This window comes from Phaethon aethereus (genome assembly GCF_964289735.1).
Source record: "Phaethon aethereus genome assembly, chromosome: 18".
NCBI lineage: Eukaryota > Metazoa > Chordata > Aves > Phaethontiformes > Phaethontidae > Phaethon > Phaethon aethereus.
The window spans coordinates 4452686-4480554 of NC_138594.1; the positions used below are offsets into that span (position 1 = coordinate 4452686).

Below are 27869 nucleotides of genomic sequence, written 5' to 3' on the forward strand. Positions count from 1 at the left end.
TAACTGCTTATGGCCCACTACTGTGTAACTAACCACGTAGTAGCCAGGGACCCAAGGTGAGTAGAATGACTCTTTATTGAGATGCTATAATACTAACCTACCTTGTCCAGGGTTATTCATACATATATAATATTTGCCCAGTTCCGAAGTGGATACTGGACAGGTCCCTGTCAGATGCTGATCAGCCTGCTTTGTATTATGAGGAGTGGTTGGACTGTAACTCCCTTTTGAAAAGCTTTATTGTTTAAAAATAGTGGTGGGGACTGGGGTGAGCAGCTGAGTAGCCACTATTATATGTGACTGTCTAATTCAGTTTCCAATCAGTGGAAATGTGGAGGTTACTTATGTTTGGCAATGGCAGATATGTCTCAGGAGAGATTTGCCTGAGAGTTTAAATACCTTCTGTAGCATTTTCTTTTGTGTAATAACTTTTTGTTAGATAAAGGCTGAAGGGCTAATGTCAAATGGCTGTTTCTTATAAAGAGCAACAGAACATTCATTTTATTACCAAATGTGTTTTCTTTTCTTAAAAATGTGGATGGGAAGACAAAATGACAAATATATATAAACCTGATTAATGTAGTGGCCCTCAGACCACACACATATAAAAAGAAAATAGAAGAAATTTGTATACCCATAGTTGAAATTACTGAATAGACATGGGAGATACTTACATAGTGAATATTCAACACAACAATTGAACCTGAATTTGATACTCCAATGCCATCCCTCTTGCCTTGCCATCATGTGGAAGTGGATTAAAATTAAATGTTATGTGTCTCCAATCTGTTACTTCATTCAAAGAGAACAGAGCCATCTGTTAAATGTATTGCGCTACCTTGGTCATGCAGTGTGTTGTGCACGTGACTTTGGGGGGTTTATGAAAATGTTCTTTCGTTAGTATTTTGCAGAGCACTTTGTGAATTCCACTAACTTACTAGCAACCATTGCACTTTTCTGTTTACAAAATTATGAGAATTAGAAAATAAGTTCCAATGGAAGAGATGGCAGCTTGTCTGGTAGTACTATGCAAGCAGGAATTTTTGAGAGGTTACATAAAAAATAGAGTATGTTGGTTTTGTAGCAGTGTCTCACCATCTTAGGTGGTGTATTTTTTTGGTTGCTGTTGTTTTTGGTTTTTAGCTGCTTTTGTGCCAAGCCAAAATGGAGATTGAGATTAAGATAGAACACCTGTCTAGCTTTGGGTTACATTTGCCACCGACTCCTGTAGGTGACTCATTCAGGACTTCACATCCTGTTCAGCAAGCACAGTGGTAGTATGAAGACGTCACAGCAGAAGTGATGAAAAGGGCAAGAGAAAAATAATATTGGTGGGGTTTTGCCATTTTTCTGCCAAAGAACCAAAGCTTACCTCTCCCTCAGTAAGGAACAACCATCATTCCCCAGTATGCTAGCACTGACAGTGTGGTTCTAATTAACTGGATCTTGCCGTTCTTTCCAGCTGACCTTTACATAACGTTTGCTTTGGCAGTGTTGCAGGCCATGATACTATTTTGCTTCTGTCAAGGTTACATTTGCACATATTCCAGTATGCCTTAGTTTGATACTGAAAAATTGCATTGAGCATTAACCCATTTATTACTGGGTAGTATACCAGACACATTTAGCAAGTTTACATGCCAGACGCGATTGCACATGCCAAGTATGACTCATTTTGCACGTGTACTGCAGACAACTACTGCTAAAATGCAGTCACAGTCTGATCCTTAATACTTTATACAGAGTAGTCAAACTTTATCCACTAAGTCTGACGTTATCTGAAGTATTCTAGTATACCGACGAAGTGTAATAAGTATAAATAAGTTCAGAAAGTGACTTGTACCATCCTAAGTGCGAGTAGAGGCCTAGTTTTTAGATAGCTAATTTCTGATGAAATTAGTGTTATCTGGAGTGATTAAAGCACTAGTTTTATGTAGTTTTTCAGGCTCATTGATTGCCATTGTAGCTTCCTAGCTTTTCCAAAAGTGAGGTCCCAAGTCTATCCATTTCAGTCAGAACTGAAGCTTAAATGATATCCTAATATTCCATAGTAAGTCATTGGCAAAAGGCTGTTGGAGTATTTAAAATATCTCGCTTCTCTCAGTGCTAATCAAAGGATTATGCTGCTGGAGTTTCAGGAAATAAATGCATAAAATTTGCAGTAGGTGATTCATGGCAGTTTTCATTTTTTTCCAAATTAGTAACAGTAGAAGGAGGCTGGTTAAACTCCATGTTATACTTTTCCTCAAAATTTTTTCAGGTATTTTGTGACTAATCTTCAACTCTTGCCAAAGACTCTAAAATCCCATATGAACAGAGGTTGTAAATAGTTGTTGCTTCATCCTTTCCAGCCCTAAAAACAATAAAATACTTTTCCCATCTCACCCTTTAAAAGACTACCTTAACAAGATTTAAGCATTCAAATATTCTGTTAATTATGAGAAGCTAGAGAGTCACTATCATTTTGAATCTACAAGTAGAATCTAGTGTTGTCTTGTAAAGGGAGGCCCTGGGATATGAATTAATCAATTATGTAAAATAGGCACCTTTAAAATACAATTCCAAAAGCCCCTTAAGACAAAATATGATGTATTACATCAATACAATTACCATTTTCTCCTCTGCAGGTCCAGTTGTGTAAAACAATGTGATCTTAAAAGGTCTAATACCCTTTGAAATGCAGGTAAAATTGCCAAAATAAGCCATATAATTTAACTAAGCTGTATAATTTAACTGTCTACATTTAATTTCAGTTGGTTTTATACTTTGCCTCAGTTTAGACTCTTGAAAATTTCACCTATGCTCTGTTTCACTGTTGCAGTGTCTTTTATTGAGATTCAGAATTTCACTAGATGTCATGAGACTGACTTCAGTTGGAATGTGGGGTCACAGCAGGGTAGTTTTCTAAATTGGCATTAAGTACCTGTAGGACATTTGGGACACATACTCCTAGAATAAATAATAAAAATCTCCCCAAAACCTACTATATACAGCTGGTATTATTTTGTCATTGTGAAAAAAACCTACACTCTACTAAATCTTCAGGAAGATAATTAATTAGTTCGAACTGTCATGCTTAGGGCATGTAAGAAGACCTCTTTTTCAAAAAAGATTGTGTCTAGTATTTTTAAAACCTGATAAACAAAGCAATTTTATTTCATGTACTGTCTAGGGTTTTGTGGAATGTTTGAAAAGTATGAATATGTTGCATGCTGAACAGCATTGTTTCGTAGAAAACAAAATTTTGGCAATTCCAGGAAGCAGCAGTCTGTGTATGTTCATACTCACTAACAAAGTATTACTTTAGTCTGTTTGGAAAACAGTCTGAATTTGAGTTATGGCTATGTTAAAAGAGAAAAGGACACCTAAGCAATGGTCCCTCTTTTCTTCAGACGTCTGTATGGTGAATATTAAAATAATGCTTTGTCTCCAAAGAGTTCAGGCAAAAATCCAAGGCTCAGTATTTTTGCTAAACAGCAACACAAGAAAAAAATTATTCAACTAGTAAGTTTTCTATGAATTAATTACCAGGATCTCAGTATTCTTAGGGAAATTCTGTTTCCTGGCTGTCCCCTTCTTGATTCACGCAGTTGACAGTGGTTCAGTATTAGCATTTCTGCAAGAATGAAGTCAAACAGACCTTTTTTTGTTTAAAACACATCCGTCTTGTCTATAATTTGCAGCTGAAGATGGAAACCAAATGTTTTTGGGATGCTACATATGCCTGGAGGGTTTCTGAGCTGTCTTGTCTGTTCTTTTATTCTCCATCAAACTTGAGCTAAAAGGAGAACTTCAGCATTAACATTTTCTGTCACTTCCGATAGCTGAAAACAGGGCTCAAGTAGCTAACAGAAAAGGAAGGGGAAAGGATGAAATAAGCATCAGCTAATTAGTGGCATGGAAACAGTACTAGTACACAGCCAGCCCAACAAGTTTCTCTATGACAACCCTACCCACCAGTGGCAAACCTGAAAGCGTCCAGCAAGTATTTTGTATGCCTTTTTCCTAGGTCATTAACCATTTAAAAATAATCTGTTCTTTTCGCCTTTTTCTAAGAGCAACGTCACTAAACCATGTGCTTCAACTATGACCCTTCAGCTCACTCACAAAAGCAAGAGATGTTTAAGTTTTGTAGCATTTTAACTACTCTAAAGTATATGAATGGCAGTATGAGAGACTCGAGTGGGGACATGTAAAAGCAAAGAAATATAAACAAAGGGAAGAATATTGCACCCACCTTTACTGTGGAGCGAAAGATAGAATGACATGTGAAAGCGAGTTAAAAGAGAGCTGACAGAACAAAAAGAGATTAAATTTAAAAGCTTCAGTTAAATCCAGGTATAAAGCATCCTAAAATGACAGGGGGTAAAATAGAGGCTTCTTTTTGGACTGTAGCGAATACTTCATGCTGAAATACGTCAGGGAACTCTCCCTGCTGCTTCCATTTGGGAAGACGCGCTTTTTGCAATGTGCGTTTTGTCAGTGCAGAGGCATGCACGCTTGAAAAGTTACTGGCATAACTATTTTAGTGATCTGTCCTAGAGAAATGAGACACTTTCAACTAGTTTCCACACTGTTACGTATAAAGGCAGTTGTATATTGTATGTAATAAGGGAAATTTTGTGTGAACAGTATTTAGAAGCGTATTCTGCATGTTGGATTCTGGTATTAACATTCTCTTGAGCAACTTTGTTGTGTGTATGTGTAAAGAGGGAAGATGCTGCTATCTTTAATGGAAAAGTGTCTTTAAATGGAGTCATGAAATGCATGCTTGGAATTTAAAGATACTCACAGCTTCTGTCGTGGCTGTAATGTTAAAGAGGTGAAATAAAAGCAGCACCCCAATCCTGAAAATCACCGAGATTGCGACTGAGGGTTGCGTGCTAGTTTCATGGTTCTGCTTGTGGCATACTGGGAGATGTTTATGCCTCTGTGTGTCTCTTGTTCTGTTTGTCATTAGCTGTATCTAAACTTGCATTATAATGCTGTCAGTTACTTTGTTTTGACATGAATGGCCAAAATTGATTTAACTTCTGCGGAGACGTGTATTAACATGTATCTGAGGCTTTATACAAGTTTGAGTGAAAGAATTACAAATAGAAGAATCAAGAGGGTCACTAGGAGGTTAAAATGGATGAAAGATTGCATGAGAAGTGGAGAGAATGCAATTGGGGGGGATCTGCTCCTATAGGGCTTTGTAGAGAGTTTGCACCTTGTCATCTTTAAAGATAAATTGTATGAGACCAATTGATGTAATGAGGAGGGAGAGGAGACAATGTGCAGGTGACCATTCATCAAAAGGGTTGTGCATTTTTTTCCTATCTACTTTCCTATCTACTAAGATACTCACTCTCCCTTCTAAAACTTGCCTCTCGTATCCTTCCAGCTAGAAGAGATCTTGATCTTGCTGTGATTACATTTCGTTGCTTTCTGTAAATGATCATTACAGACTTAAAGCAGACCACAGGTGAAAATAAGATGAGGGAATAAAATCCCATGAAGATCATTTACCATAAAAGACATTATTAGTCTGATGAAATCTTTCAGCTTTTCCACTAGGAAATCTGAGTGGACCGGGAAGTGTAAGGAAACATCCTCTGCAGTAGCCAGCAAAGCAGAAAACAAGTCAAGTATGAAACTTGTGTAATAGTGGCACAGCTCAAACAGCTAGATAATTACAGTTGCACCGCAAGCCCACTCTTCCTGACTTCTTCAGTTCTACAGTTGGAGTAGGATTAATCTGCTGCCCATTAATCTCCTTTTACCACAGGGAGGTCTGATAGTCCCAGCCTGTGTGTCCCTTCATGCAGCTGCTGTGTTTATTAAAAAGAACCAGCCAGAGAAGTGCTTTTATCTTCTTCAAACATGTCTCCCCCAGCAGAGTTTTTTTTGAGTAAGTATCTTATCTTTTGAGCTATATAAACTTTCTCTTATGAGGGAGAAAACTATTTCTCCTTTTTTCCTTACACCATTGTTAATGCATGTTGCAATCCATATTTATAAAAGTTACTTATAGTAATTATGCAGCTTGTATATAACAGATACCTAGCTATCTCTTGCAATTTTTAACTGACAGAAATGTGCAGATTTTCATACAAGTGATGTTCCAAACAAAAATATTTAACAGTTTAGATATTTTCTTAAAACTGAATTGTTATCTGAGGACTCAGTAAGGCTTCAGTGGTGTCTCATTGTCAGAGGCATTGCAAAAGAGCCATTTTGCCAGAAGGTGGGGGGGAAAAAACCCGCTTGCGACTGCTTTATAGCTTTATAATTCATTGGTTTCTCCCTGAGAGACACTATCACAGAATCACAGAATCATTAAGGTTGGAAAAGACCTTCAAGATCATCAAGTCCAACCATTAACCCAACACCACCATGCCCACTAAACCCTGTCCCGATGTGCCATGTCTACACGTTTTTTGAACACTTGCAGTGACTCCACCACCTCCCTGGGCAGCCTGTTCCAATGCTTGACCACCCTCTCGGTGAAGAAATTTTTCCTGGTATCCAATCTAAACCTCCCCTGGCGCAACTTGAGGCCATCTCCACTCATCCTATCACTAGTTATTTGGGAGAAGAGACCAACACCCACCTCACCACAACCCCCTTTCAGGTAGTTGTAGAGAGTGAGAAGGTCTCCCCTCAGCCTCCTCTTCTCCAGACTGAACTACCCCAATTCCCTCAGCCGCTCCTCGTAAGATTTGTGCTCCAGACCCCTCACCAGCTCCGTTGCCCTTCTCTGGACACGCTCCAGCACCTCAACGTCCTTCTTGTAGTGAGGCGCAAATGTAGTAGTTCATGTGCAGATAGATGGTCTTCATAAAAGATACAAGATAGGAGCCCATTAATGCAGGAAAATAAATAGGTAACTCTGAGTTTATCCTAATAGTATAAACAGCTCATATAAGCCTGATGCCTTGAGTTCTTCTTATAGGATGAACAATTGTGTGTACGTCCTGTATTTAGACTCCAGACACAGATTTTCTTTAATTGGAAAATAAATAGTGTGTGGCAGAAAAATAGTTGACTTATGTTCTGGCCACCCACATGGTGTACAGTCTGGCAGAAAAATTGCCCATTCAAGTCTGACCTGCTTTATAATACTGTAAATATCAGATTTAAGCTGGCTGAATCCCTTGAAAATTGTATGTGGAGATACCTTAGTGGTAACTCCAAGTAACGTTAGAGTCATTTCCGTCTTCCAAGGGAGATTTGTCACAGACTTACCTGTCGAGTTTTGTTTTTACACAGCTGCTGTTACCAGGAGTTCTGTGTGCTAGATCTGGGGGCTGGTGTGCATAGCATGGCAAAGACAGTTCGCAGAATTTTCTACACATGGTAGTATGAGTTATGGCACAGGATGAGAGGAAGTATTATGATTATTGGTAATCTAATAATATAAGAACTACCTTCTGGTTCTCTAGCACCATTCATGTTAAGAAGAAATCTATGCACTGGTCAGGATTTAGTGTTAACTGTATTCTAACATGCTGAAGGTGAACAGTGTGATACTTTCCAGCGCAGACCTTACAGCTGAACTCTCAGTTACTGACATGAAAGTGTACGTAGAATTTCACTTTACCTTATGTCAAAAGTGTTGGTGTTTTGTTTTGGTTTATCAAATCTATAGGAGTATAAGCAGCGGAAAAAATAGCTTCAGTTATTGGAAGATAAGTCAAATTGGACTGTATTTATTCCCAGAACTCTGTGTGGTTGTCAGTGAAGACTTAACCATTTTAGAACTGCTAGGTTTTGGTTATAATGGTCACAGCTTCTAGGACAGTAAAATATCAGTGGTGAACTGAGTTTTGCAGAATACTGGAGAATTTTAAAGGGTGGTTAACACAGAAGGAAAAGTATACAGCTACATAACCTCTCTTTCCACAGTGGCTTCTACTTGCTTCCCTTCATATATGTACATATTTATATACATATGTATGTCTGTAGACATATAAATAAGATGGGTAGAGGAAGTCTTGGGATGTAGTTTACAGTGCTCAGTTCTTGCTCGTCCACAGTCCACACCATCTGACTTTTCAATGACAATAAAGCATTACAGTGGTCGTGGAAATATATGGACAGGGTTGTAAAGTGTATTAACTTGTGTTAAAGAGGAAAAAAGAAAGCCTAAGAGAGATCTTGGTTCTTAGTCTTTGTGCTTAAAGGAGTTGCTTGTGATTACTACTGTTTAACCCAGCCTACATCAGCTACAAAGGCCACGTACAATGTCTAGTAACTTCCTAGGACTGCCCTGAATTCCCTTGCTTCTTTCTATTGCCATTATAATGCCCTACAGAGGGGGAAGTGTCCTTAGTGCGATCCCTGCATCAAGATCATCCAAAGCCGAAGTCTGGATCTGCTGGCCTGTAATGTGATGATTCCTTTAGTCACACAGCCTCACAGTGAAAAAATAATATTTCCTTAATGTTCCGTTCTGTCCTCTTTTGGTGTCTGTTTTCAAGCACCTTATTTTCCAGGTATGAAAGTCTACCTCTCAGTGGTTCCAAGGACTATCTCTGCCCACCCCCAGTTCATCAGCTGTATTTCCACATTGCCTTTGTATGATGGTGGTATTTAGCTGTACTTGTAGTCCCTTGATATTTTTGTTTGTATTCTCTTTCCACTGGTATTTAATGGAAGAACTGATACTATGGTATGTAAAGATTTGGATAGAAAACTGTTCCATTAAATAGTAGAAATATCTCCAAAGTATTGTTTTATGTTGCAAGAGAATGCAACTCTATCCGGCCATTGCCTGAAAACAGATGTAACTCAGTTCTGTTCCTCTGCAGTTTTGCTGTGAAGTGGCACACTGCACCAGGAGTAAAGTAGCAATAAAGAATGCATAAAATGCATAAAGTTCAGTATTATGACACCAGTGCTCTTGTGCCAGCATTCTCCTCTGCACAAACAGAATAAGGTCACTTTAGGTAAAAGAAATCTATCTGTCACAGGAGGAAAATATGTGAGAGAGATTTGTAGACACAGAAAGCAAGCCAGCCTTTTGCAGCCTTCTCTAACTTAATAAATTAATAAACAGCTGTTTGGCTTTTCAGATTTTCTCAGCAGTAAGTGTTGTTAATCAATTTTTAATGCAACAATTAAAAAGATAGAAAAACTGCTATCCAGCTTTCACCAGAATAATTGATTTCTGCAAGACCTTAACTATCTTTGCTGTTCTGCTTCAGTGTAACAGTTCTATGTAGATAATATGAATAGATCCAATGGAAGTCAGAGGAAAACATAGCTATGTTTGTTTTAAAAAGCTTTCTGAAAAGTTACTGGCAACCTAATGGTTCAAAAATGAGGCCACTGTGTATTTTGGATTGTAGGCATTTATTCTGCCTGCATATATTCTGAGGAATGCAAATAAAAAAAACATCTGAAATACTTGGCAACTAGGGCTGCCAGTAATGCTTCTATAACTACGGTAAGAATAACCAAAGTGAATCAGTAATTATATGTGTTTAAACACCAAATCTGCTGAACTTTTCAGTTGAAAAAGACAAAGTCCAAAACCGTAGGAATTCCCAAACTTGGTGTGTTATGACTTAGAATTGAGGCTGGTATTACCAGAGCTTCCAAAGCAATAGTGCAGCGCTGCTATACCACGGTATCTGGTGGTAGATGATATGCTTGGGGTGGGCAGAAAGAGGAAGGTTTGTATTATCTTAGGTGTCTGCTGGAAGTGCCAAAATGAGGAGGCTCGTCTCTGTTTTTAGTTTACTTAGCATAGCGCCGAGGATGAAGCTGATGATCTCATAGGTGTTTTCTCTTACACAGTCAGTAGCTTAGCTCACCTTTTCTTATGTTCGTAAAAACACAATGTGCTCATAGACAACTGCAAAATTTGTTCATCTCCTTAAGATACACCTGGAAAGGACTGAATAAGTTTTTAAGCTCCATAGGAGGACGAGGGTGCATTGCCCTGTTCCTCTGTTCATTCACATGCCTGTAGCATTACTTACATTGCCACACTACAAGTGAAGTATCTGCTTGTAGCAAAGAACAGTGTTGAAATGCTCTGCTTCTGTTTTGCCAGGTAACCGCATTTTGTGATGTTGATGAAAAGAAGATAACAAAGGGATTCTACACTTATGAAGAATCTGAGGTCAGTTGTAAGTACTCTTGCATTCTTTACTGTGATCTGGAAGTGTTCTGGGAAACACGATGAAAGAATACGCCACTGATTTTACATTTCGTATAGCAACTCATTTTGGTAAGGAGGCTGTGACAGAGGACTAGATAGCTGGGGATTGATACTGGAGTGTGACGACTAGGGACTGTGGAGCCAGAACTATGGATCTCTCACTCACTGAAGTCAGTTTAGAAAGACAAAAATGTATATAGTTTGAATGGATTCTGATGATGCGGTAGAACATAGCCTTCACTGACAATTTTTTCTTTTAAGTGGGAGTAGAATTTGGCTCATGATGGTTAAAAGTCAAACATCTATTAAAATAAAGAAGCTTCTGTGCTTAACTGTAACCTATCTATACATTACAGTTATACTGTATCTGAAGAAAACTTTGATAGGTTTCTTGGGAGCCTAAAATTGTAGGCAGCAATATTTTATTCCCTAGACAAGAAGCATGATATTTAGGTAATAAACCATGTAGAAAAAAAATCTTGTTGCAGTATTAATTTCATGATAGCAATTAGCTAAAGGTTTGGAGTGAAGTTTTATCCGGATCCAGTCCCTACAACAGTTGGTGAAAAGACAGTTCTTAGTTCACCGGGCATTGGATCAGACCCTGTGAGCGCAGTCTTCAGAGAGCGCAATCTGGCGTTACAGCTTAGCCAGCCTCGCTGCAGGGGTGGTCCGACTGCGCTCCCTGGCCTCGGCCACACGCTCCCACTGCTTTGTTTATAAAGGGTCTAGCAAGCTTGTGGCTAAAGGATGACTTGATTCAGTTAGCTGATCTGGCAGAAAAGGAACCCTCAAAACAAAAAGTTCTCCAGCAAGTTATCTTGTGAATCAAATTACCCTGAGGTTGCATGATCCTTCTATCTGATGGAAGTAGGACTGAGGGAGGGGTAGGGAGAGAGGAGGGGCACCTCCTCAGCTAGAGCTTGTGGTTAGATTAGAGTAACTGTAAATTCAAATTCTATACTGGGAAGGTAATGAGTGCTTTCAGCTGCATGAAAGCAACTGGAGTTCAGCGTTTTGACCTGCAATACTGAGGACTCGCTAACTACCAGTGCAGTAATACCGTCAGCATAATTGTTACATTTGCCTTCCTAAGACATAACCATCCTCTCAGACCAGTCGTAAAGAAGATTGTACTGCAACCTGTTGTGAATTCTTAGAAGATTCTGCAGCTTGGATCCATGGTGAAGTCCCAGTTGGGCATAAGCCATTTAACATCTCCCACTGAGATGGAAAGATCCTCCTTTTTTATCAGCTACTGTGCCTGCTCTGATGCCTCTCTGATGGCACAGTAAGCTGATTCAGCTCACTAAAGTGTCAGAAAATCAACCTGCCAGAAAAAGGAAGAACATATTTTTTATGGGGTAGGCTATTAAGGCAGCATACTTTGCAATCAGATCAAAGCGGGAGTTGTTTGGGACAGGGCTAGAAGTAAAGCTTGGAGGTAAGGAAGAAGCAGTGGAGGAGAGGAGTGAGACCTTCTCCTTTCAACAGCAGAAAGCTCCTAATTCAGATCTGGTGGTGTGTGTAACTTCATTGAAAGAAACACAATTTTGTTGAAAGATTATGGTAAGAAAGTAAGGGGTATTTGAAACGACTGGCAAAATAATGAGTGGAAGCATTTGACCAGCTGGACTATTTAGCATGAGGTCTCAAAAATAATTTCCCTCCCTCTTAGTAGCTCCTACAACGGAGTTAATAAGTAACCCCGAGTGCGCCTCTACTGAATTCTACTGCTTTTTCCTGCAGGAGAGACCAAAACCAAAAATTCCTGTATATCACTTCAGAGATGCAACTCCACCATTCATTATCTGCGTGAAGCTGGTGAGTACCACCTTTAGCCTTGACTATCTGTGCAAAATCAGTATTTGCTCCTTATGGAAAAGACTTTCTAATTACTGTAAATAGCTTTTCCTATAAAGCTTTTATTATGCAGTTGAATATACTTTTTATCAAACTCATTGTGCAGAGTATTTCATGGATTTCAAACAGCAGTACTCAGTAAAGTAGTATTAAGAATAATAAAAGGTACAGCTTCTGTAAAGGAGCTTGGATCTGTTTTACCTTCTTGCCCAACAACATAATACACACAAATGAGGCTACACAGTCAGCCACCTGGTCTTGTTTATTCCTAGTATTTTGCAGCCCTATGTATTTGTTTTTTATATCAGACCTTAAAAGCCATTTTGTTTGGCACTGCCAATTCTGAAGCCTCTTCTGTGCCTGGCTCTGGTAACTTTCTTATTTCAACTGGTTTAATTGACCTAATAACATAACTAGAAGATGGTAACCAGCAGTTATTTTGCTGTTATATTTAAAATCGCAAAGCACGACGTGTGGGATAACAGAGGCTTTAAAGCAAAATAGAAAATACATTCTAGTTGCAAACGCTAGTAAAAAAAGTCCCTAACAGTACTAAAACCTACATATAAACACTGACATTCTAACGCTGCACTAGATCTGTTCAAAGATTGATTAGCTGAATCTCATCTCATCTGGTATAGTCCGCCTTAACTTAGCACTCCCAACTTTACAATCAGCTCTGAGATAATAACTATGAGTTGTAAAGCCAGACTGAAAGTACCTTAGGGCATTATCATGTACTGTTGGTTGATAAACTCTTGGATAAGCTAGTAATATTACAACTAATTTAATTTTTCATACTACATATAATGGTGGGTGGAAGTCCCTAGACAAAACATCTGTGCAACCTGTTATAAAGCACATTTAATTTACAAAGGTCTCACAATGAGACTATTATACAACATCTTGCCTGAAAGCTCTGGTTGTACTCTGCCTTCAGTTGTGATTTCAGTATATTTTCCACTCATTTCTGAGTGGAAGAATGCCACTGAGCATTTTCTACCTGCCGATCACAGAACACTATAGGCCATAGTAACGTTTAAGAAGTATACAGTATTTTCTTTGGAAAAACAGTTTGACCTACTTGAAATGGTTTCAGAGTTTGTAAAGTTGCTTCTAAAATCTGTCTTTGAAGCAGCTCACTTTTTAGGAGAATTTAACAAAGTCACTAGCCATTTGTATGGAGCCAAATCTCTAGAAACTGCAGGCAAGGTCTCTCCTTACGCCTCTCACTTCGTGACTGGATTACGCAGTTGGTTACCGTGAAAGTTGGTGTTATAAGAGCCGATGGCAAAAACACCCTTGTGCAGAGATAAGGAGAGGTCAATGCACATGGAGTTCCAGCAGCGTTATGCACTGGGAAAACAAAAGAGGGGCCAGACCAGAGAAGAACAGTGCTGCTGATGATAAACTTGTGTAACACCACAGTGAAAGTCCATAATGGAGCTTACCTTTCTCCAGGGTTTAAACATACTGGTACCTGTTAATAATATGAACCTCACAGTACACCCATGCCATTATACTGTATTATTCTTTTAATATTATGAAGACAAAGAATCAGGTTGTTAGAAAAACAAAGAAATTATAAAAGAACCAAAACCAAATTTTTCTGTTAGCAGCGCCTAATACCCTGTTATCACCGGAGAAACCACAGACAATGTAAGAAGGAATAAAAACCATAAATATACCTGCAGCAAAGTGTAGGAATTGTAAAACCCAGGGGAGAAGGAAGAGGAATTGGAGGGTGTCAGGAAGCAAGCAGCAGTGCTCCGAGTTCCTCTCCAGAACCAAGTCTGCTGGACCCTCCTTTGCTCCACCACTGGGTTTCGCAGCTGATCTTGAGGAACTTTTTAGCAACCTCTTGCAGCCATTGTCACACTTGCTGTGTTTTACTACTGGTAGGAGGCTTCGTGGAGGCTGTCGGCACCTGTGAAATCCCACTGTTACTACTTGCAAGGTTGTGGGTGGATTGAAATGGCCAGAGTTTTCAGTAGTTTTGTGAACAAAAAAGAAACCAAAGCAAGTTGATAAATGTCTGTGGTTTAAAATATTCGGGTATCTCGTCTGCAGCAGCTTTCAAGCTTCTAGACCTGACCACTAAAGGAAATGGTTTCTAAATGGGCTGAGCAGAGTATTGAACTTGTTCATTCATCTGTATTGATACTGTGCAGGCCAGGTATAATGCTGAAGGTTGGTCTTTGCTGTATTTATAGCTGAAGTTTGCCTTGCTTTCCGTGCAGCCCACATCTGAAGGAACAGCTAAAAACAAAACTTCACACTTGCTTTTCTTTAATCACCTTTTCTACACTTCTTCTTCCAACATGCTTTTTGAAAGTGGGAGCATAGGCAAAAGTAGAATAAGGGATAAGTACATAAAATATTAAGACTGCATCAAATGAAAAATACTGTCTTTTTTTGCAATAGCTACTGCTGCCTCTCTGATGCTATTGACCCAGGTTTATCAAATCAAACTGCAAAAAAGTGTTTGCTGTTACAAGTTAAAGTCCCAGGCTGATGTGAAAGACTGTATTTGAGACTGTAAATTCCTCTGCAAAAAGGGTGCTTTCCTTGTGCCTTTGTGGCAGAAACCCAAAACTCCTGTGTTTGAGAGGTTACAAATGACCTGTATTTTCAAACTCTTTAGGGCAAGTAGCTTTACCCAGCTCTGTGTTTCAGGGCATGCAGCAAACACAGAAAACCCGAGTGAACGTAAGGACGTTTCCTGTGTAACAACTACAACCTCACTCCGTGTTGCATGGAACTGCTGGAAGTTTATGTAAGGCAGAATTAGCTGCAGATCCTCTTAGCTAATGACAAAAGTCATTAACAAATTCCTTAACATTCCAGACTTGCAAATTTAGCTTTATTATTTACCAACATAAGTTCATCAGCGTCTTTCTGAAGAAAGTGTTCTGGGGCCTTATTGTCTTCGGCTTTGCTGTTCATGATAGAGGATTATTTTTAGTTTTGATACAGACAAAACCTGCACGTTTATATGCAGCTCTAAGAGGGTAATTTTGAAGATTAGATATGTTTATTAAGTGGGTTGTTTGCAGGAAGCAACTCTGCTGGCCATGTACTTGGAGCAGTGTTTGCTTATTTATTGTTTTCAGGCAGTTCCTAAAAAATCGTTTTTGAAAAAGCAGTCATCCTATGTGAGTTAGCTCAGTTTGCCTTTTAAAATGGCTCCACAATGGGCGGTAGCTGAAATTCTGCGCTCTGTGTGGGTAAGTCGTTGCTGAAGAGAATAAACTTGTGGCTTTAGCTTGTCAAAATTGCGTAGCAGCCTGCAGTACCACTTCACCTAAGGGTTTGCACTGTGTATTTTCTCTCGCTTTGAGGTAAAAGCAAAACGCTTAGAAATCATGTATTGTGCCTGGTTTTGGCATGGATTCCAAGTGCTTGAAATGAGAGGGATTTTTATTTTTCTGTCTCAGTAATTAAACTAGTTCGATTGTATAAAGTTTTCAGTAAATTTACTGTTAGACCAGTTATTGTAAAACCCTGCCTGGTTCCATCACCTCCGTCTTCTGCTCTGGGAATGAAAGATTTCTTTTTAATTCTCCTGCTTTATTTAGCATCTGGGCTCTTTGAGATAATATTTTTTTTTTAATACTTTTTTTTTAACCCTTCTTTGGAGCAGGTTGATTTTTCAGCAAACTAAATGCAACTGTTTCGTACCCTATGCTCTAACTTGAGAAATCTTGGGTTTATGAAATCATTAGTGGAGGCTAAAGGTCATAATCAAGGCCTACATTTCCGAGTAGAATTCCCTGTGGACGTGAGTGGTAAGTTTTGCAGATGGACCAGTGACACTTTGGGATCTTAACTGAGTTGCAAAACTAGGACCCAGTCCTTCAAAGCATGAAATACCACCAAGTATTCTTGATTTCAAGATGTAAAAAAAAGCACTCAACGTCTTTCACAATCGGGGCCTTATGGTTCAGATAAGAAATTGGTTACCTTAGGTAAGTGGAGCCCTTGCTTAAGAAGTCTAGTGCCACAGGCCCTTCCTGCCCTTCTCCAAATTATTCATTAGCTATTCTCTTTTTTTTATGGTTAGTAAACATCAGAGCTCAATTATGAGTTTTATGACTTGTGGTTATGGGTTTTTGTTGACGTTCTGGATCAAATTATGTAATCTTTATATTTTTTGGCATTGCTAGTGGTGAAAACAAGAATGTGGCAGGTAGATGAGAATCGCGTTGGGGAAAGGGGAGTTAATCTGTGACCTTGAGGCACAGCAAGAGGTCCGAAACGTACATATGCAGCAGAAACAATGCAGAGGTCTGGAGGAGACAGGTCAGCTTGTTTTGGTATCGAAATGGCTGTGTGCCTTGAGTGGAAGGCTCCCACGCAACACCCGACTACTATGAACATGTTTTATAAGCAGTTCAGCTGATGGGTCCAAGGCAAGCTGGGAAGCTGGATGTAGTCCGCCATGTGAGACACAAACTTTAGTTTCTGAACTAGGGTTCATTAAAGATCCCAGAACAATTTTTTGAATCCAGTTACTCTAGCCAAAGTCTAGTGTTCCATCTCCTGTAATTCCACAGTTTCGTTGGACTCTGTTCTTGTACCTTCCTGTCCTAAAGGCTTGCAGTACGGTTGTGCATTGTTAAAACTTCAATATTGCTGCTCTGGGCCAACCCGAACACCACCAGCAATCTCTTTACCTACCTCCTGTAGTATTGTGAGCTTTAATTCATTTTTTTGATGACGTTCCTGAAGATCAGTAGAATTAAGGACTCCAGGACGACCAAAGCAGAAATGCTCAGAAACACTGAAGTTGGCGTGTTTCCTTAATGACATCACTGCCTTGCAAGGTCGCTCATGAAGCAAACCTACTAGGTTCCTGTTCAGATAACGTAACTACAGCTCCAAAGGAAACACCTTTAACTATGCAAAAATATTTCAGCTGCTTGATGAAAGGTTTGTTTCATCAGACAAGCTAACCACTGTTCCAAACCTACAAAAATGACTCTGTTGTCAAACGCGTTCCCTTGGTCCGTTCTCAGAACATGCCTGCATTAGGAAAGCTGGCTGCAGAGCTGTGCTTAGTGTATAGTCCTTGTGTTCCACTTAGCAGCATGAGAATGAGTTGTTTAATATGCCCTCCCCCTGCATTGAACACTTAATTTTTCAACACACACTTAATTTTTGAGTCTTGGTTTATTTACGTTTAGTTCTGCAAATGGGACTTTCTTCTGTGGTCTAAAGAACCAAATTACTAAAACCTGTTACAACATGAAGCGTGTTCGTCTTGTTCTAATTCTCTTTTTCTTCCCTCACAGGATTTGACAGGTGGAGCATTTGAAACAAACCTGAACATGCTGAACTTGAAGGAAGGGATGGATTTTTATCACTTTAGCTAAGAACTAAGGTAAGACAGTGATATGAAAGCTGTGTTATCCTCTATGTATCTGTGTGTAGGAAGACTGTGTTAGAATTTTTTTAGTAATTTGTGCTCCCTTAAGTTGATCTTTGTGCTGAGTAACCCCTTTCTAAGGGAGGCCCTAGTTACGCCACGGATAATGCTATTTGCTCATTTTACTATTGCACATCACTTGTTTTACCAAATTCAATTTGATTGTTAAATTGTATTTCTAATCTAAATAACCATCACAGAATCGTTAAGGTCAGAAAGACCTTTTAAGGTCATCAAGTCCAACCATCAAATACAGGCTGTAAGATTAAAAGAGGACTGTTACCATAAGGAAGCCTTAAAAAATGCATCAAGCACAGCCTATAACCACGGGGAGTGTAAAGAGAGGTTTCTGTCAAACATTGCTGGGGGCCCTCACCCATTCCCTGCGTTGGCTCATTTCCTGCTCCGGGGAGCTGCAGCCAGTCTTGCCGAGGTGAAGCTCCGCACAGGTCTAGGACCCCACGGCATCCTCTGGATCGGGGCTGTGTGAAGAGTACAGTTGGGTCCGTAACATCATCTGGCAGCCAGATGATCACAACTGTCACTGGACCTTCTCAGGTTTTTTTGAATAAGCAGGCTTTGCCAACACAGCTCCTGGTTTTTCTTTCAGCAGGGACCTGTAGGTATAACTTTGAAGAACCGGGATCTCGCAAGAATGTACTAGAAACCTCCATTTTAATGACAGTGTAACAACATAGGGACTGTGGGTTCAGGAGTCTGTGTTCTGCAGTAACACCTCTAAGTAGCCCCTGCGGCGTGTGCAGCCACACAGCCAACTCGGCCTGTCACACAGGGAGTGAATAGAGTGCTGTTTGCTTAATAGGTAGTCAGTGATTGACGCTGATCTACGCTGAATCTCATCTGCAAGAACAGGTTGCAATTAACTTAAGAACTATTGAATAATGTAATTCATAATCCATAGTTCTCTCCTTAAAAAGGAAGAGACAGGTTGTAGTTTTGGAAATGAACACCTGCCAAAGAAGATTGCTGCAGTTTGTAGCAAGTACTTCACAGAGAAACTGGCTTGTTTTTAGTTCCTCTGCCTGAAGCTCTCTGTCCTTTTCAATTTTTCATAACTGTGTATATGTGTGTATACACACACACACACACACAGCGCCACTGTTCTACTTGAACTGCTGGGATAGCGGGACTTAATTAGAACTATCAAATAACCCAGTGTAATGAGAATAGCCTGTTGCCTGGGCATTTGTCCTCCCCATCACATTAAAGATAAATGTTATAGCCATTTCATTTTATAGTCAGTAACAAATGGTCTAAATTCCTAGCAGTTGCTTGAAGTACTGATTCGTCTCTATTCTTCAAGGGGGAAAATTAAGGCTTCAGTTTCCTAAATCTAGTTTACCACAAAAACATTTGCTTGAACTAGTTATAGAAAAGAGAAGCTGTTAGGAGAAGCCTTGACTTCAGCTGAACTGAAACCTGGATTTTTTTTGTTCAACTATGACATAAGAATGACAGGCTTATCCACAGAGATGCTTATGTTCAGGAAGATTGCCCCATCACTAAGCGTTGCCATTCTTGCCTCTGAAAAACATTTCTAATTGCGACTAACGCAGCAAGTGAGGTTTAATACTTCATGTGTGTACAGCAAGCGCAGGCTGAATGGCTCCATTCAGAGTTGTAGAAGTATAAATCATTGATTAAAAAAAAACCAAAACAGGTCAATTGTGACAGAAGTATGAAGAGAAACCGCCATCTTGTGGCTACAGATAATGACTTTAAAACCAGAAAACATAATGAATCTTTGTTGCCTTCCTACAGCACATCTGCACAATGCTTTCAGACATAATCTCTGCCTCTTATTTTGTTAAACAGTGCACTTTGCAGCTCACGCTGAGAATCCAGTTCGTCAGGATGCCGCAGCACAAACTCTTCCAGGCCTAATGGCACCTGAACCAAGAGCTTCAGTTTACGTGCCTGCAGCTTGATTATGCTGAACTCTGCAAGAGAGAAGGAAAAAGAAGAGGTCACGTGGAGTAGGCACGTATCACTAGGTTAACAGTTTCCCAGCCATGTAATTAACTTAAACTGAACAGAGGAGACAATATAGACATCCAAAGTTATGACAGTTACAATCCTTTAACACCGTAATTTTTAACTACCTGCTAGCAAATTTTATTTGTACAAATTTTAAAGGAATGATCAGTGTAGATTCTGGCTGAAATTAACTTCATTCACCTTTTCACAATGTTATGCTTGCCTTCCTCTACTGTTTCTCCTGTGTCCTCAGGATGCGTGAGCTTGTGAAGAGCAGAGCGTTGTGCACTCTTGTGTGAGCGCAAACTGGCCGCTACCAGGGACATCTGGACAGCTGTGAAAAGTCTTTGACATTCAGTATGGCTTTCAGAGTGAGCTCCAGCAGTTCTCGGGGCAGGTGCAGGCTTAACTCTTTTTGCTAAGAGTTACACTAACTATTTGCTTATGTTAAAAGAGGAGGAAAAGGGAAAGTTCCAAATTCAGCATGTAACTTCCAGTTGGCACATGATACTGTTTTTAACGGTTCCATCCAAAATAGCTGTATGTATATTTGGCTATTTCTTATTGTTTTGCTTATATTAGAGATAGTCTTCTCCTAACCTGTAAGCCTTCTCCCAGCCTCCGATAATTAAGGAATTGAAATAAGTTTTTTTTGAGATCAGGGAGTTCCTCTTGTAACATCTTTATTTTGAACATAACATTTCTATTAGTTGACTAGAAAATGGTGAAACAGCACTGCTCAGGTCAATTTTTGCTCTAAAAACAATTCCTTGTATGAGTGAGAGGTTCTGATTCTTGTTTTCCAAAATCACAAAAATGTTAGTTGCAGGTTTCTTAAAATTGTACTAAAAGCAGAAAACTGTAGACATGATGGTAAAATCTGGAAGATGAGTAAAGAAACTGCTCCAAGGACAGCAGGGTGTTTTTGAAGCTTATTCATTGTTGTCTTAAGTATTAGTCTTCTGACCAATTTTTTAAATATCCATTTAATATAATATATATTTTTTTATACCAATGACAACTCAAAACATAGGATCTACTTACATCAGGAAATCTCTTCAATGTAAAGGATTATCTGAGTATTACACAGGAAGAACTGGCTGACCTCAAAGACTTACACAATTATTGTAGTATCACAAAGAGCCAGTTCAACAAGCGCTTTAGAAACGCTGTTAGCCAAGATGATGCCGCGCAGGAGAGAAGACAGGGTGACTTTCAGCCACGGATGCTGCCGCTGTGAAAAAGGCTACTGCAGTTCTGACTGTGCAGGACAACAAAATCATGCTTTGCATAATTCTAGTCATGAAAATAAGCTTAATGGTGTTCAAATATTTTAGAAAACGAGGGGAATGAAGATCCACCCTCTGAGGTAAAACTTACTTAGGAAAGAAAAATGACTGCAGGGCTGATGTTTCTGAATTCTAGAGTAATTACAAAGGACAAAACTTTCTAGAACTATGAAAGCAGAACAGTAAAAAAAATACAAAGGCCAAGAATAAATTGATGTAGCGCTATTTTAAGCTTAATGACTTTACGGAATAGATTCTGTGCTGTGGATACCGGTGATAGTAGGGAAGTAGCCTTGGGTCATAAAGTGTTTTCACCTTGTCTTGTATTATTCAAAAATAATTTTTCTTTGAAAACTGTCATGTTAACACATGTTCTCTAAAACAGTAATAACTTTGGACAGAGAAGAAGGGAACCTGTCGGAAACCCTTACCAAAGCAGAAAATTCTGTATTTCTGGAATATTGAGCAGACAGTTTGGAAGTGCCCATCATCTATCTGCATTAAAATGAAATGGAACCTACATATGGATATATTGTCTGTCGTCTTATGACTGTATTAACTGTTAGATTTATATTCTTCCTCTTAAGGCAGTGTTAGAATTCTGTGGCTTGCACAACCACATTACAATTTCGTTTTTGGAAGCGATGGGGAAGTTTTTATCCTTTTTCCCTCCCCAGAAAGGGCGGACGAATGGTTTTTCAAACATCTGTACTGTATTATTTCATTCTTGTGTTTGTGTCTGAGTAAGATGTCACACTGCAAGTCTGGAATGTTTTCAAGAAATGAGACTGGAAGGGCTTAAGAGAACAGTCTTCAGCAATTCCGTATCTTCTGCAGTAAGCTGAGAGGACATTCCTCCTGGTGCACATTGATACATTCATGAACCGGTGAGGAACCGCATCTGTAGCACTGCAGTACACCATAGATTTGATGGAACAATTGATCAGTACTATGTTTCTTTGGAAAAAACCCTCAGGAGCACATTTCCATACTTTACCTTGGATACCAGCTGCGGTTTGGGCACTTTCATGAGATCACAGAGGCAGTTGCGCTTCTCTCTCACTACTGGCAATTCAGCTTCCCTGCATGAGGAGGTATTTTCCAGTTAATTAAAAAATTAAAACCTGCAGTTGGCTACATAGATAAAACTTCTTAAGCTATCCCTTTTATTATTATATTACTATGTATGCATCTATATTGTCACATTTTAAGAATAATGTTACATTTTTGTACCATCTTAAGCCAGATGAACTATAAATGCACAGCAGGTCTTCCAGAAGAGACAGTTGCTAGTAAAGTGTATTCTTTTAGATGTTTGTTTTCCAAAAAATCCACTTATTCATACAGCCCTTTTTACTACAAGTTCACGAATTTATTCTCTAAATTTACAGCTCCTTTTTGCTTTAGAAAACTTCACATCAAGAATTTAAATAAATGTCACTGGATTTGGAGAACGTTCTACTATCTAAAGAAGCTTTCTCCTGAAATTGAAAATCCAGACCTAAAATTTGTGAGTCTTTTAAAAAGTTTCTGAAATAGCATGATGTCCGTGAGGTAATTTCCTCAAGAACTGTCAGTTACAAAAAGCCCCCAAATGCCAAAAATCCATACAGACAACATTCTTTCCCTTGTTGTAAGAAATCTACCACTCTAACTGGAATGCTGTGAGACTGCTAGTATTACTCACCAATAAAGTAGATTTATTTTGTTTTTCTTAAGTAACAACTGTAAATGGGCTATTAAAAAAATTAACCCTTAGCATGTAAGCAGAGTACAAAAACTATAGAGAAAAAGTAAGTTAGAAATAACCTGATTTTTTTTTTTTCAGATACCTTGGACAATTTCTCATATTTAATACCGGAAACCTTCCTGTAGCTAAACAAAATTTATACTTACAGAGTAAACTCTGAATTACACAATTGTGTGATAAACTCTCTGTAGTTCCAACAAGGAACAAATATGCATATGCCAGTAATTATCATCTTCCCCAAATATTAATTCTCATTTGGCTTCTTGATGTTAATGCTTATTGTAATTAATTCAGCATTTACTATGCTTGTTTTAGCACTGAGAGTGCTTGAGAATAACAAGCAGCTCGCTCTGACACTCAGCAATGACTTCAGTATCTTCTTTTGTAAACAGCTCAAATCTACAGAGATAAAACAATTACGTTTAAGTAAACTAGCTCTTCATCTTTACTCTTAGCGCAATGGGGAACTTAGAGCAAGCCCTGGACTAAGACAGAATAAACCAGGCAGCCAGTCACACCTTAAAAACGACAAGGTGAAAACAGAGCATTTCATTTTGGTGTTTAGAAAGTATTTTGCTTTGTTTTAGTAACCCGTTGATGAGTAGGGCTGTACTGCCACTGCTTTTTCTGTAGCTATTTGGTGTGTACCACTTCTCAGTTTGGTATTGTAAACATCCCTTTGTGGCAGCAGTAATCTAATCCTACTCAATTTTTTCTATTAACAAATTCCTTCTGTAGCTTCCAAGCAAGCCTGCTCTTAAATTCAGATTTCATATGCGAGCACTGAATCACACTAAACACAATCCTAAACATCAGTATGTAGGTAAGCAAGTCATCCTAGCAGTAGGCAGAATTGGTGATAACCAATTCTTCAAATCTGAGACCATTATTCCAATTTTGTACTGGAAAATTCAGAAAAGCAGCAGCAGCCACCCCTTACAGTGACAAACTTAGTTTTCTTTTGCCAAACATAAAGGTATTTAAGCTCAAGCACAGAAATAAACCAGAAAGTAAATAAATAACAGTTAAATAATGCAAGCATGCAGTCTGCAAATATGTAAACCACAACTGCCAGGTATATTTGTTCTTTGAACATGTCTAGGTTAAGCTTATTTCCATGAAATGTCACTGAAGACAAAAAACTATATAATTAATTAAATTAGGCACTATATTAAATGTTTTTCATATGTGTCTACTCCTGTGTATTAACTTTGACCACTGTTTGAGGCAGGATGGTGGACCCAGGAGAGTCGTCAGTAACAAGGAAAAATGTTTGTTTAAACATGGCAGCAAAACTAATAAACTAATTAGTATCTTAAAACTCTGTATTTCCTCAAATGTCTGAGGCATGCAGTCTTTTATAAACTTTTCCAGGTGACTACAAAGCACAACGCTAAAATTTGCAGAAAGGGGAAAAAAACAGTGCCAAAATTATGGTGAATATTCCCTCCTGCTGTCACTTCAGCAGTGCTGAGAGAACGAGCTCCTCCTGCCCCTGAAAGACACTTTGCTGCTTTGGTGAATTTTGCTTACGAAGAACAGGACCCTATTCCCCCCGCCCGTGGAGGCAGCTAATGCTACAGGTAGCAGCAGGTAAAAAACTGAATTACATCATATAAAAGCGGGTGTTCAATTCATGCTTGGGAAACATCTAAACTGTTCCAATTCGAAATATTTGCTTGAATACGACGTTTGTATCATTTTGAGCAATTGCATTTCATGGGAGATTTGAGCTGTTCTGCTAATTCCGTTGTTTTGCAGAGATCCTTCCTTTCCCAAAATCCTGCCAGTGCTCATAAAGGCCAAGAAACTGTCTGTGCAGTTGAAGTTTGACTGTTTGCACAGCCCAGTCTCTCTCTCTTTCATGGAGAATTTCCAAGATCTCCTCCCTTTTCATGTCGTTAGAAAAATACAGATATTTTACTTTATCTAGTGGTGATTTTATACATACCACTTCCAGTGGGACAACATACCAGCGAGCTCTTTAGAACAGGAGAATTCTTTTCAGCAATGCCTTTCTGGCCTAAAAGCGATAAATAGCCAAAACGACAGTACGGTTTCTCACAGCTTCCTTGCCACCAGCTTTCAAAGGCTTTGACATTTTTTAAAGTTCAGTGGTGCAAAAATTGTTTTGGCTCTTATTACTGTCTGGCAACAACAAATTCACTTACCAGTTGGTATCGCTGAGTATGGTCATAACCTCATCCACAACGGCAGGATCAAGCACATCGCTGTAGGTTATCAGCATTTCGTAAACTTGACTGGCTGTCGTTTTCCGTATCTACGGGGAAGAGGCAGAGGAGGCTTTAGTCGAGTAGCTGGAGTCCTGTATGGAGGAGCCCAGTGCCATCACTGGGACTGGTTCCTCACCATCATTTTATGGTGGAAACATCGTATTAGTGGGAAACGCAGCCTGCCCTTGCCTGTGGTAGCCATTTGCTGCAGGAGGGGACTTTGTTTCTGCACCTCAAGGAAATGCACGCTACTACAGTCGGTACCTTTTCACTAAACTTTTTTGCAGTATTTCAGATGGAGGCAACAGCTCTGTCCCTCACAGGGAATGAATTCAAATGTGTGAGACTGGCCCAAATGGAACACTTCTTTTCTTGAAATGACTCACTGAGCTGAAGTCTGGCTCTAACCTTGGTTGCTGTAGGCTCACAGTCTGTAAAGAGTCAGCAAAACTCTTTAAAAAACTGTTGGGAGAGATGATGATGTGAGTAACGTGAGCTTTTCACACTCCAGTCTCCGGAAGCAGTTAATTTGCAAGTGTTTTTCCCAGAGCACTGTGCAGTAGTGATGTTGGTGTGCATGCAGAAAAAGTGAGCAAGGCTGGTTTCTGAAGTACAACACATAGAAAGATACTAAATGGGAGACAGAAAAATTCCAACAAAACCACATTCTGTTTTTGTTTTTCCCAAGAAAGCCTGATGATAACCAAAGGCAGGCAAACAAATTACAGGGTTATTTCTGGAGTTAGCACTGCCAAATTAAATTGACCCATCTGTAAAAACAAAATGTATTTATGATGTAAAATACTAATAAAACATGAAATTGAAATGCTCTCTCTCCAGTTCTTACACTGTGCCCTTCCTGCAAAGGATTCTTCATGTAGCAAGTACACACAACATAGAAACAGTTGGAATAAAAATCTCAAGTATCAATCTTTACTGAGTACTTTTTGCTTAAGGTTAAAATCATGTGGTAATCAGCAAAAGTAATCAGTGTTAGAATAAACACTATTGGCTGGCGTGGGCCAGACACCAGGCTATTCAATGAGTTCTCAAACCACTTTAAGACCTCATATGGGTTTTCACGTTCTTTTTATGTGCCCTTGCAATTATCTCCAACAGCCTTGGTTTCTCCTACACCACTCGACTATCGAAGCAGTTAATGGCTGCCCGTAGCAGCGGAGGTGCAAGTCTGCGCTTACTCACAGGAACATCCACAAACATTCCCAGGTGAAACCCCCATACTGAACAGCAAAGGCACAGAGAGCTGTTGTACGTGTTTGGCTGGCACAGCAGCTGTTAAGTCGGGGCTCCCAGGCTTTGTACAGTGAAAAAAAAAAACCCAAACCTTACTAAGTCCACAAAAATTTTAAAGGATTAAAATAATATTATCCCACATATGACCTTCTTTTCTATGTATTCGGAAGTAGTAACTCAGGTTTTTGTGCTCCGTTTCAGTTAGCTATATGAAAAAGGTAACCTGATAAACCTTCCTGCGTCCCACAGAACAGATGTATTTTTCTTGAACCAGAACTACTGCCATGTTGCTACTATCAGAAATACTGCAAAGCTAACAGTAATTTATCCAAGTGGAGCTTTGAAGGCCTAAATGCTGAACTGATCGTCACTGTGCCGGGCGCTGCGTAAAAGAAACAAACGCCCCGGGCACCTAATTAAAAGAATAAGGACAGACGGTGGAAAAGCAAAGCAGTATGTGCAATGTATGTACTTGCAGGTATGCTGCAAGTATCCAGTAGCTTGTTTGAGGTGGCAGTACTTTTTCACTTGAGCAATAAAACCTATTAGATACATTAGTATCTGTTAAAAAGAATGCTGCTTTAATGCACTTTAAAATACAAGTAAAAAATAATTTAATACCTTTGATCGATTGTAATGTCTTCAATACTTACTACAGGAAATGGATGGCAAAGAAGGAGAAACAACTGAAATAACACTTTCTCTCTCATGTCTCCTTGAAATTGAATCAGGCCACAAAACCTAGAAAACATGAGAAAAAAACAGATGTTGTGTTGTAACTGGGAAAGCACATTTTGAGGATCAGAATGAAGATGTGTATCAGAAAAAAGGGCAGGAGGGGAAGCGTTGCTGCCCCCAAGAAATCTCCGTTCTAAGTGCTGTGGGAAGGCAAACACGGAGGGTAAGCGTACGAAAATCCTTACGGGCTACCGTGATGCCACACATCTATGCCAAGTGCAAGTGTGGTTTTAAAGGTACTGGACCAGCAGCCCCAGAGTCCGCTCGCCAAAAACCACACCGGAGTCCAGCTGTCGCACAGACACAAAAAGCAGAGGGTAGGCTGCGCACAGATGACGCAGTTCAGAGTGAAAGACAAATTAGGAACATGAGCTACTTCTCATTTTAGGCTTTCTTGCACTCTTAAAATATTACTGATAAAGAAATGAAATGAAAGTTGATAAAATCATTGCTTGACATTGTTATACCTGCATAATTTTGCCAAGTTTCTGCCAACGGACCTTCGTTTGGCTTTGCAACGCTTTGTCTTTTTTCCCCCTCTTCTCCTCAGCCACTACTCTCTGTCCTGACTGGTACATTTTTGTTTTGCCTTCTCTGCTACCTGAACTGAGGGCTTTTACCCTAAAGCCAGATAATAATATTGCAGATGTTTTCAGCTCATTCTAGTGCACATGAAAGATCTAATCAATTATACGTGTTTTGCATTGGCACCAAGTCAAGTTCTCTACAAGCAAAAGGCAAAGGATTCACTGCATCTTTAGGGAAATCAACAACAGTTTAAAAGTAGTTAAATTTTACCAGATCCTTCACATGTTTTCACCCCAACCACCCAGAAGTACGTGAGACTTTCACAACCTTCCATCACACGTATTTGTGTGCATTTTTCATTTAAAGTTCACGAGAAATAGACCTAGCTGTTCCATCTGGTATGTAATATAGTTACATTTTCTTCACTTTTTATGAGCAAAGAATAGACGATTTCATCAACTCACACTCCTATGCTGGAGCGAAGCTTCCGAATGTCTTTGGATCTCTTGATCTCTTCTTTACAAAGGGTAAATAACTTCACTGAAAAGGGGTGGCTGAAAATGGGGAAGAAAAAAAGATGAGCAATAGATTTCAGTAGAATTTCAAACACATTTAATGATTGTAAAGATGCCAA

The 27869-nt window shown here is 39.3% G+C and overlaps 2 protein-coding genes across 2 annotated transcripts in view; one reads left to right on the forward strand and one right to left on the reverse strand.

Annotated features, from left to right (window-relative positions):
- Nucleotides 1–17391, forward strand: part of B3GNTL1 (UDP-GlcNAc:betaGal beta-1,3-N-acetylglucosaminyltransferase like 1) — a gene marked incomplete at both ends in the record, with an annotated part of 126353 nt that extends 108962 nt beyond the window's left edge. The window contains 3 exons of the mRNA XM_082008265.1: nucleotides 10046–10114; nucleotides 11903–11977; nucleotides 17311–17391. Of these exons, the coding sequence (XP_081864391.1) occupies nucleotides 10046–10114; nucleotides 11903–11977; nucleotides 17311–17391 (225 nt within the window). The remainder of the gene's footprint in view (nucleotides 1–10045; nucleotides 10115–11902; nucleotides 11978–17310) is intronic.
- Nucleotides 17392–19244: 1853 nt separating this feature from the next.
- TBCD (tubulin folding cofactor D) overlaps nucleotides 19245–27869 on the reverse strand; it is a gene marked incomplete at both ends in the record, with an annotated part of 130263 nt that continues 121638 nt past the window's right edge. The window contains 6 exon segments of the mRNA XM_082008267.1: nucleotides 19245–19405; nucleotides 21702–21720; nucleotides 21723–21813; nucleotides 24653–24762; nucleotides 26623–26710; nucleotides 27700–27789. Coding sequence (XP_081864393.1) covers nucleotides 19245–19405; nucleotides 21702–21720; nucleotides 21723–21813; nucleotides 24653–24762; nucleotides 26623–26710; nucleotides 27700–27789 — 559 coding nt within the window.